This window comes from Eurypyga helias, unplaced genomic scaffold, assembly GCF_000690775.1.
Source record: "Eurypyga helias isolate BGI_N326 unplaced genomic scaffold, ASM69077v1 scaffold41326, whole genome shotgun sequence".
NCBI lineage: Eukaryota > Metazoa > Chordata > Aves > Eurypygiformes > Eurypygidae > Eurypyga > Eurypyga helias.
The window spans coordinates 26,971-36,946 of record NW_010257990.1 but is presented as its reverse complement, the minus strand read 5'-3'; the positions used below and the strand labels follow the sequence as shown (position 1 = coordinate 36,946).

General features: G+C 45.1%; 1 protein-coding gene across 1 annotated transcript in view; it reads right to left on the bottom strand.

The window, feature by feature from the left end:
* Window positions 1–6,970: 6,970 nt before the first annotated feature.
* FYN (FYN proto-oncogene, Src family tyrosine kinase) overlaps window positions 6,971–9,976 on the bottom strand; it is a 27,895-nt gene continuing 24,889 nt past the window's right edge. Inside the window, exon 10 of the mRNA XM_010154211.1 lies at window positions 6,971–7,119. Coding sequence (XP_010152513.1) covers window positions 6,971–7,119 — 149 coding nt within the window. The remainder of the gene's footprint in view (window positions 7,120–9,976) is intronic.

The window sequence follows — 9,976 nt, the reverse complement described above, 5'->3', positions numbered from 1 at the left end:
ACTCTTTCCTGACTGAATCCAGCAGAGAACGTCTGCTGTGCTTTGCTTCCCTTACATAATAAAGGCTATGAAAATAAGCATTACCAGTAACTCATCTATTGTATATACCTAAACCACGAACAAACAGGATTCTTTGTTTTTATTTTGGCAGTACCCGCTTAAGGACAACATGGGTGGAAGCAACAGCAGCAGCAAAGCTCTTTCCCAACTGATTTGTTATTCTAAGATATCAAATGTTTGGTATTTTTATCCAGTGCATTACTCAGTGCTGCAAAGTACACTCTGAAACTTGATAATGAACTGTAGGCTGGAAGAAAAACCCTGAGGAGAGAGAGGGGGAGGAAGAACATAAACAGCCTTCGCTTCCCTTCAAAAAAAAAAAAAAAAAGATAGAAAAAAGTACAGAAAAGAGATACTGCTGTCTGAAATCACAGTCAGTTTTTTGTCCCTGGGAAGTCAGTCAAGTCAGGTTTTCTCATCATGGTATAATCCAGGAAAAGGCCCTTCTTTTCCTTTCTCCTTTCCCCTCCCTCCCAGTAAATCCCACATACGAGACTAAACCAAGTGATCCTCATGGTCCTTGCTGGAATTCGTACATCCAGTAAGGGCAGCAGCACCTGGGAATTGCCAAAGAATTTCTGTTGGTTTTGACATGTGCTGCTAATTTAAAAAAAGAGCTTTACATACATTTCTTCCCCAAATTGATTGGATTATTAGTCAGATTTATAAAAACAGCAGTGTTTCAGGTATACTTTTTTACCTCTTAAAAGGTCTGTTGATGTTTACAAACTTATTATCTAGGTTCACTTATCTTACCCTACAAGATGCAGTGTTTCTCTTTTGATAGCAGGAGCCTGTGGTATCTGCACTTCTAACACCACAGACAGAATATCTGAGCAGTCTGTACAACTCTTCTCTCCTAATGAATACCCGAGAGTTTCAACTCTTTTAGTAAATAATAAATGAAATTCTGCTTGCAGTACGTTTCTAGACCCCTGAAAAGTTTATCCTAAAATCCTTAAATCTGTGGAGTAAACTACTCAGCAATGTTCTTCTGTAAACTACAGCTGTTTCACCTGCTTGAAAACCAGTTTGTGCTCATGATGTTTTGAGAACTACTATTTGGACCAGGAAGAAAACATCCAATTTCCAAAAGATGGCTTTTCCATTAGCTTTTTATTCCCTGAGAAGAGTAAAAATGAAAGAACCTTCCACCATCCAGCTTTATTAGTGACTAACTCCAGTAGTGTTAGGAAGCCACAGGTTATGGCCACTTCAATGTTCAATACAATAAAAATCTACTGCCCATATGGACTGGGGACAGAAATGGAATGATGCTTGACTTTTCCTAGGAAAGCTGCAGTAGTAAGAGTTACTGGGACATAACATAGGACTTAAAGTTTCCAGCTGTGGCTAAAGAAAACACTGCAAAGTGCTTTGGATCACTCTGAGGAGCTTGCTTAGATGGAGCACAGCAGATGTGCAAATAGGACAGGTTGGGGTGATGCCACTCTTCCAGAGAACAGGAAACATTACTGTAACTAGGCAGCATCCCCGCATCCAAAGCTAATAAACCATACAGATTACTCTGGGCAACGTGAAGTCCAGTGAGGACAGTGATGGTTTTAAGCCACTTTATTCATGCTTTCGACTGAGAATTACTCTCCCACTGCATGCCTTTAGACCAGCGATCAACTACAGACAAATGCTTAAAGTCAGGCTCTTAAAACAGCAGCTCAGCTGCTGTCCATCCCCAGAAATGTTGTATTTCAGATTCTCCAAGAACCCAGAGCTCTGCCTCTGCTTATTTTCAAAGGTTCCTCAGATGTGGACATGTTGGCCCTTCTCTGGTACAGTTTAGAAGGTAAAACTGTGTAGATCTCCAGAGGGGCTGGATCACGTTGGCGCTCAGAGCATGCCTTCGAAAGAGAGAGGTACAATGGAGACAGGTTGATTCTTGTTCTGTTTGATCTAGAAGCAGAGTTCCTAACTTCCATGGACAGCCCCAAAGAAAAACCAGAGGTGACGGCTCTCACAGGGATGGGATATGGGACTTAGGCAGGGAGATTATTGCATACGCAGGCACGAGAGCGCACTGAAGGGAACAGGAAAGCTGAACCTGAAGGAAGACAACCTTTGAAGCGTAACGCTGTTCTTACTGAGTACAATATGAACCTAGTTACTTCTGTGAAAAAGTAGTAACGAGTGTTAAAAATCTGAAAGTCATGCCACTTCATTTAGAAATTAAGGCCTGAAAACCTCCAACCAGCTCCTCATTCTCAAAAAGCCCACAAAGCTAGGCTATTGATATCTGCTGTTTTGTTTTGGGTTTTTTTTAAAGAAGTTATGATTTGCTAGGTATAAAAGATGCAACTTTGAGCTACAGCATTTGTGAGAGTAATTTTCTTGCTTTCAAAGAAACCCACCTGAGCTTACCTGTGCAATGTGCTGAGTACACACCTCTCTCAACTCCTTATCTAGCACCTATCCATAGAATCACAGAACGGTTTGGGTTGGAAGGGACCTTAAAGACCATCCAGTTCCAACCCCCCTGCCATGGGCAGGGACACCTTCCACTAGACCAGGTTGCTCAAAGCCTCATCCAGCCTGGCCTTGAAGATAAACATACATATGTTTATCCATATCCATAACATACATAGGTTATCTACACACATATATGGGTACACACATATATACTGGCTCACTGATGTTTACCATGCACTCTCTGTCACTTGTGGCCCAGCTTCCCCCAGGGAGAAAGAGGCTGAACACAGCTCCCCAGGGACTGCAGAGTTGCTCGGAGCCCAAACTAAGACCCACCTGGCTGCAGGCAGCGATGTGGATAGCATCGTGGCTGTCACACTAGGCATCAGATGTAAATGTTCTTGATGTGACAAGGGCCACAGAAAGCAGAAGGGGCAAGTTCAGAGGTGCTTTTTTAGTGCAGCTGAGAATTTTGCCTATCCAAAAAGTAACATGTTAAAAAAACCCCAAATTCTCTATCTACTGCTAGAGAAATGCAGCCTCATACTCTTAAGCTCCGTTAAAAATGCCCCAAACTAAGATCCAAGGGGAATTTGTGAACGGGAAAAGAAACAGACACTGAAAAAGGTCGACTAAGCAGACTATTTTTTAAACTTGGCTCCTCTTCTGCCCATATCTAGTTTTTATTTCCCCACTGTGATAGTGGAAATAGAACCTCAATGCCCAGAAAGACTGCGAAAGTTGCTTATTTCAATCTGCTGCCTTCTGAAAAGAATGGGAAAGCATTAGGGAAAGCTAGGAAAAGCACTAATGAATTAGTTATCATGGCGATCCATTATGTCCATTGACAGAGAAACAGGCTTGGTTGAAGGACAAAGACGAAGCCACCTGTCTAAAGGTCGGTCTTGCTTGTGGGAGCTATAGGGTCTGAGGCACGGCTTGACTATAAGCTCTACCTCAGTCTTCGTATTGGCCAGCAGAATCTTTACTGCTCACATGTCCTGCCACTGCCCCAGCCTCTCTCCCAGAAGAGGGCATCAGGACAGGAACTGGTTGAAGTCTGGAGGGCAAAGAATGCCAAGTCGTGTTCCACACAGTCTGTTCCCCTCCTATGCGCTGCCTGCCTCCTCCTTCATCCTCCTTGTTGTGCTTCTCCCTCCTTCTACACAAGCTTAAAACAATGCCTGGTTCTCCAAGGCAGGAGGTACAGTACCCTGCGGGCATGGTTACCACCACAGGGCTGGGGTGTGTGCCGTAAATAACCCCTCCAGGCACTAAGATCTTGACAAGCAAGAGAGCAATCCCTTTGTCTGAGGGCCTCTCCCTGCTCCCCCTGGCCTGCTACAAGCTGTAGGCAGGAACATTGGGACAAGATGCCCACATCTAGTTCAGAAACTGGGTATTACAGAAGAGTGACAGCTCCATGATCCTCTGTTTCAAGGCTGACCCTTTCCAAAGCTTGTAAATCCACATGCCTTGGGTGCCAAAGTGGTCAGCAGTGCCTACGAACAGCGTTCTCTCACCTATAGGTTGTCTACTGTGACTCGGGTGAGGAGAGCTGAGTTCTGCCTCTCAGAGTGGTTGAACTCCCGTCTTTTCCTCCTTGTGCAAGCCATACCATGGTGGCCCTCTGGGTGCTCCCTGCCCCAGATGGGGACCTGAATTAATGAAGCTTTATTTTACCAGGAGGTCCTTCCTCCCCCCAGCATGAAGCAGGAGATGGATGATCCTTTCTATGTTAGGGGAAAACAGAATCTTTTCTGAGGGGTCAGGAGCTCTTTGTCACCTTGGTCTGAGTTTGAGCCCTCTTTTCAACCCACATGCAAAGAGAACATGTGAAGAAGGCTCTCCATTCTGAGAAGGCTCCAGGTCCCCTCCACGGCTTCCTCAGCCTATAAAAGCTCTCCCAGTTAGGGTTTGGGGAATGAGACAAAACTGAGATCTCTTAAGGATTTTGGAAATTCAGATTTAAAACAGAAGGTATCCTTAGGTAAAACTGACAGAGAGGGGAGTGATGGGGACCAGGAGAATGCTTAAGGCCTCCTGGCTGAGGAGGGTGGGAGGAAGGGACCTGGCGTAGAGCTTGGGCAGCGTGTAAACGAGGAATTACGTGACCATCCAGAAAATTGCTGACTCTGTGATATGTAACACACAAAAAGTTGCTTCCAGCTACTTGATGTCTTCCCAGCGTGGGTGGGGGAGAGCGAGCTGGAAGGACTTTCAGTGTGTCAGGGCTTTATGTAGTGAGGGATGAAGGGGAAGGATGGTGCTGAAAGAGGAGAGACGCCACTAGTTGTCTTTGATGTGCTCAAACTGCCACGTAATAAAACTGTCCACATTTTCAGGACACAGACCATGCCTGCAAGTTCTGTCATAAGCCCTACAAGAAGTTATATATTGCAAGCACTTAAATGCACATCCGGGGGCCTCTTTCGTCCTTCAGGGAGGGAAAGGAACACTTGGGAAGTGCAGGCATCCTATGCTGCCATGTCCAGCAGTGTGTTCAGCTACAAACTTAGGAGTTAACAAGGGGCTTAGATGGTCACTTTTGCCTGGAATAGTGTTTTTCCTCTATGTGTGTTCACGCGTCTGCTCATGCACATAAGACACATAAGAGAGAAGGCTGGTCATAGAATCATCATAGAATGGTTCGGGTTGGAAGGGACCTTAAAGACCATCTAGTTCCAACCCCCCTGCCATGGGCAGGGACACCTTCCACTAGCCCAGGTTGCTCAAAGCCTCATCCAGCCTGGCCTTGAACACTTTCAGGGATGGGCCATCCACAGCTTCTCTGGGCAGCCTGTTCCAGTGCCTCACCACCCTCTCCCTGAAGAATTTCTTCCTGATATCTAATCTAAATCTACCCTCTTTCAGCTTAAAGCTACTAGTCACTAAGTATCTCTACCCCAGAAATGTGGAACTCGGGGAAAACAATTGACCTTTGCTGTGCCCTGGCTGGTGAGAGCCCCTGCACACCCACTCTGCTGGTAGTGGCTAGGAATTTCCTCTTCCTACAGCCCAGCAAGGAGCATTGCCCACCCTCTGGAGGCAGCACCCTATCAGCTAAGTTTTACACATCTTTCTGTTTTCGACCTTTGCACACTGTGTCAAGTCCGCATTTAACCCTCAATAAACCTGTGGAAATCACAGCTCTCCCACGCCACTGCCAGTAATCCTTGGGGCAAGGCGGCCTTTGTGCCGGCTACTGGCACAGCCACGCTGTGTGGGAGCAACACCCACTTTTCTTAACCGCATGGGGAAGTGCTGGACAGAGGGACTCATCCATCCCACAGAAACACGTCATCTTGCTTTCTGCTACCTCATTCTCTTGTCACAGTCACAGCTTTGCTAAGCTGTTCCCTATTAATCATGGCAAAATTCACGAGAAACCTTCCAGTCCCCATATTCACTTCCTGAGTACCAGCTACTGTCTGCTAGGTGCTAGCAAAATTGAAATTCCTGGAAAAACTCTAGGAGTTTAGTTTTTCTGAATTCAGCCTCCTGAAGTGGCATGAGATACAACAGGATAAACTGAACTCCACCTTGATGCTTCTCCTGCACAATTCGATCTATAGATCTGACTCCTTCATCACGGCGTAGATTGGAAAATTGAAACTGCTTTAGGGCGCTTTCCATTAAATCAGCCGTACTGGTGAATATTTAGAGAGTTTTTGGGTTTTTTTTAATGAAGAGAATAAAGGTGCAGCTAGATGCCCTGTTGTTAGTATCTGTGCTGATAAGAAAATTAAGGGATTATTTTCCCTGTAATAGACTGCTTTCACCTCACCCCTTTCCTCTTCACCTGAATGCCTACAGTCTTCAGGGGGGCAACAGAATGAAAAGCCGTTTCTGCATAGGCAGATCCAATCACGCCTCCTACAAATCTTTATCTACTGGATACTTGGCAGGATTTCAACAAAGAGCCATGGGGCCTCTGGATCCACCATGCAGGGAATCTGGCCCCACTGTGACCCTGCCGTGAGCTCCGGCCTGCACTTTACAGAATTATTTTCTTTCCTTCCCATCCTTCTCGAAAGCACGGACTGAAATTTAACAGTTTATGAAAAAGAGAATCGGTAATACCAGACATTCAGACAGTTATCAAAACTTGCAGAGAACCAGACTAACAGAATAAACGGAATAATGACACTCTGGGAGTTTAACTGTATCTTAAAGAGAATGAAAGACTATGGAGAGCTGTTTGCTCCACAGTGTAGCAATTTTTACATTGCTTTCATTATTTGGCTAGGAAATATTTGAATTGAGAACAATTAAAAAAAGAATTAGAAATTAATATGATGGACTTGCTGTCCTCTTGGCATTTTTATCATGACCATCACACAGCAGCTTTCAGACAGGACCATTTTCAAGTATACACAGAACTTACACATGATAACCATCCTCCTTTGAGCCCAATGAAAGCAAATAAACATTCCAGTTTAAGCATATGGCTCCTTCCCACTCCTTTTCCCATGTGAAGAAAGGATCAGACTGTTTTCTTACCTGGATATGGCACTCTCCCTTTTGTTACCAGCTCTGTCAGTAGGATCCCAAAAGACCATACATCCGACTTTATTGTGAACCTCCCATACAATGCTGCTTCTGGCGCAGTCCATTTAATGGGAAACTTTGCACCTAATGAAAGAACAGGTGAGTTTTAATCAGAATAGAGACAGAATCAAAGCACCAGCTCGCAGGTGACTGTTGTGTTCTGTGCAGGTGGACAGAGCTGCAGGCTAGTGTGAACAAACAGCTCCGTGGAGTAGGGTCAGAGGACAGGCGGGTGGAACATGTAGGGGAGAAGGAAAGACTTGGCAGGGAAGGGGTGGGTTTGTCCCGCATCCCAAGAGAAGGTTAAAACATTTTAATTCAGGTGTGAACTTTTATAAAAGAAAAAGAAAAAGCTTTAATAAACAATAAGCCCGATATAATTAAAGTTCTTTCTCCCAGAATGTTTTAAATTCACATTTCCCTGTCATACTTGCAAGTCAGACACAGTTAGCCATATGAATAGAAGTGAGATTTATTGGAAATGTACCTCCCAGTTTCCTCGCTCAAGCTGAGCAAAACGCAACACAAACAAACATGGTAAAAACAGAAATTAAAAACAAACCTAATATTTCATTAGAAACATGCAAGGACTTAAAAATAATACTGCCATTCGAGTTGCTTGGAGCGCAGTGATGTCAAGGCACAACCCTGGCCTGTGATTTATAACTTGACAGTGTACTTAAGCTCCTGGCACTGAAAAGCTTGGAGTGCCTTAAATACGTGCAGTTCTAATGTGCTCATCCATCACCAGAGCTTGCAGGAGCCAGTTGTGGTAAGGATGGTAAGATAACAAGCCTTTAAACACTGATTTATTTGCTTTTCCAATCATTTACTGTTTTCTTAGGGAAAATATTTTCAGTATGACTTTAGAGAAAAGTCTTGTGGTAATAATTAACTTGTAGTATGTACGAAAAAATACGCAGACATTTCCCTGGTGCCTTGTATTAACACACAGGCAAAAGAGTTGCATTGCTTATTGCTGATCCCTAGTGACAAACCCTCCTGCATCTGGAAGCAGACGGACTCTGAGTTCTCACCACCCTCTCATAAAAGTGTCCTTAGCTTTCAGGAGGAGTGTGGAAAGCGTAACAACGTGGAGAAATCACTCGTGGGGAGCGAAGTTACGGCACTGCTTACAGCTCCCTGCCTGTACTGTGCTGCCGTCACATCCAGTGCTCGATGCCCCGGGTCTGCGGCTGTATGCTGCAATCGGACTTGACTCAGAATACAAAGTAAACATGGTAATTCTCATCTCCTTACTTAGTAAAACATCAGGTGCCCTAAAATTTTTCCTCTCTACGTGTAAGTGATCCTAAGAGAGAATATTACTCAGAAACAAGTATGTTTTTCTAGGGCAATTGCAGTTGCTAAATTAAAAGATGCAAGACGAAGTTTCAAATCCCTAATGCCTGAAGTCAGGAACTTAAGTCTAGGGAAGCATCAGTGATTAGATTTGCAAAGGTGCCAGAGGAGTTTTGGATGTCTATTCACTTTCAAAAAGGTTTGCCTCATCTGTATTTCCATTAGTTGATAGGCAGGCAGGAGCTAAAATGTGGGTGCTCAGCTTTGTTTTCGATCTCCCTGACTTACACTTCTCCATGGGACCAATCTTAGTTTACAAAACTTAAAATTTACAGAACTTCATTGAAGCCTTCACTGAAGGCTTGGAACGTGGCTGGTGGTGTGTGAGACAGCCAAGCACGAGGGTTTGCTTGTTCACGTCAGGCACACATTTTATTCGACAATTTATTTTTTTCCTTTCATCAGCTGTGTTTTTCTGAGAAGCTGAGCCAAACCTGGTCTAACTCCCTTGTGCTTTGATCCAGATGTATCAACCACCTACAACTCATCTTTGGAGGAAAGAAATCTCTTCAGACTCCTTTGTGGCCAACTCCCCCGGTAGTTTTGCCTTCCTCATCTACTGCCAGCGTGGCACTGGGAGATGAGTATGTGGTGTTGAGGGACCATGAGAAGAAGATGAGAAGCAAGGTAAATAGGTGAGAAGGGGGGACAATTCCATCACGTCCCTTTTCCTGAGAGCTAGAGCAGTACAAACCCTGCTGGACTGTGATGAGCACTGCTGGAGGAGACAAATGGACTGTGCTGTGAACTTTCCGATAGCAGGGTAGCTACTCATTATGCTTCTGTGTTGCCCCTGCTGGAGGGGGGGGTTCTCTGGCTGAAACAACTGATACAAAAATCACATGTTCTGCATTCTGTGCAGTATTTCCTGAACTTTGGTTTGAAGTGGTGGATGAGGAGGAGGGAAGAGCAAGGTTGGCAGACAGGTTGCTAGCAGAGCACTGCCTCGTGGTTTTCTGGTCCTGCAATGCATACTGGAGGCTAGACAGTGCAAGAGAGCCTGCAACCCAGTATAGCAGAGCCATCGGTAAGGGGAGAGCAGAGGCCAGCGAGGACTCACCAGGCTGGCCACGCATGCACCGCCGTGACACAAAGAGATCACACATAGCTTGTGTGAATGTGTGTGGGGGGGTGTGTTGTCTAACAGGGATCCCGCCTAAGGTGCTGCTTCCCACCTAATGTCTGTCACCGGAGACACAGGCACCGTGTCTTCTGTGAAAACAAAAAAACCCCCAAGCGTGTTGAGCACCGCTCCGAAGCCTTGGAATTGCTACTGCTACACGAAGCATTCGCAGAGGCGACGCTATGCACAGCTCCTGCCCGACACACCGTGTCTGCGCCTACTCTCCTCCCAACACACCGATTAAAAAGCCCGCCCCTTCCCTCTGCCCAGGCCTCAGCAGCTTATTAAACACGCTGACTTTGTGCTGCAAACAAATTACAGCATCACATCATCAGATAAAATGTGTATTACTGACAAGCATGTTTAATAAATCTGATAAGCCAAATTACCCCATGTGACAAGGCAGCCTATCTCCTAGTGTGAAGGCAGATTTTGCATCAGTGGGGGGGATTTCTC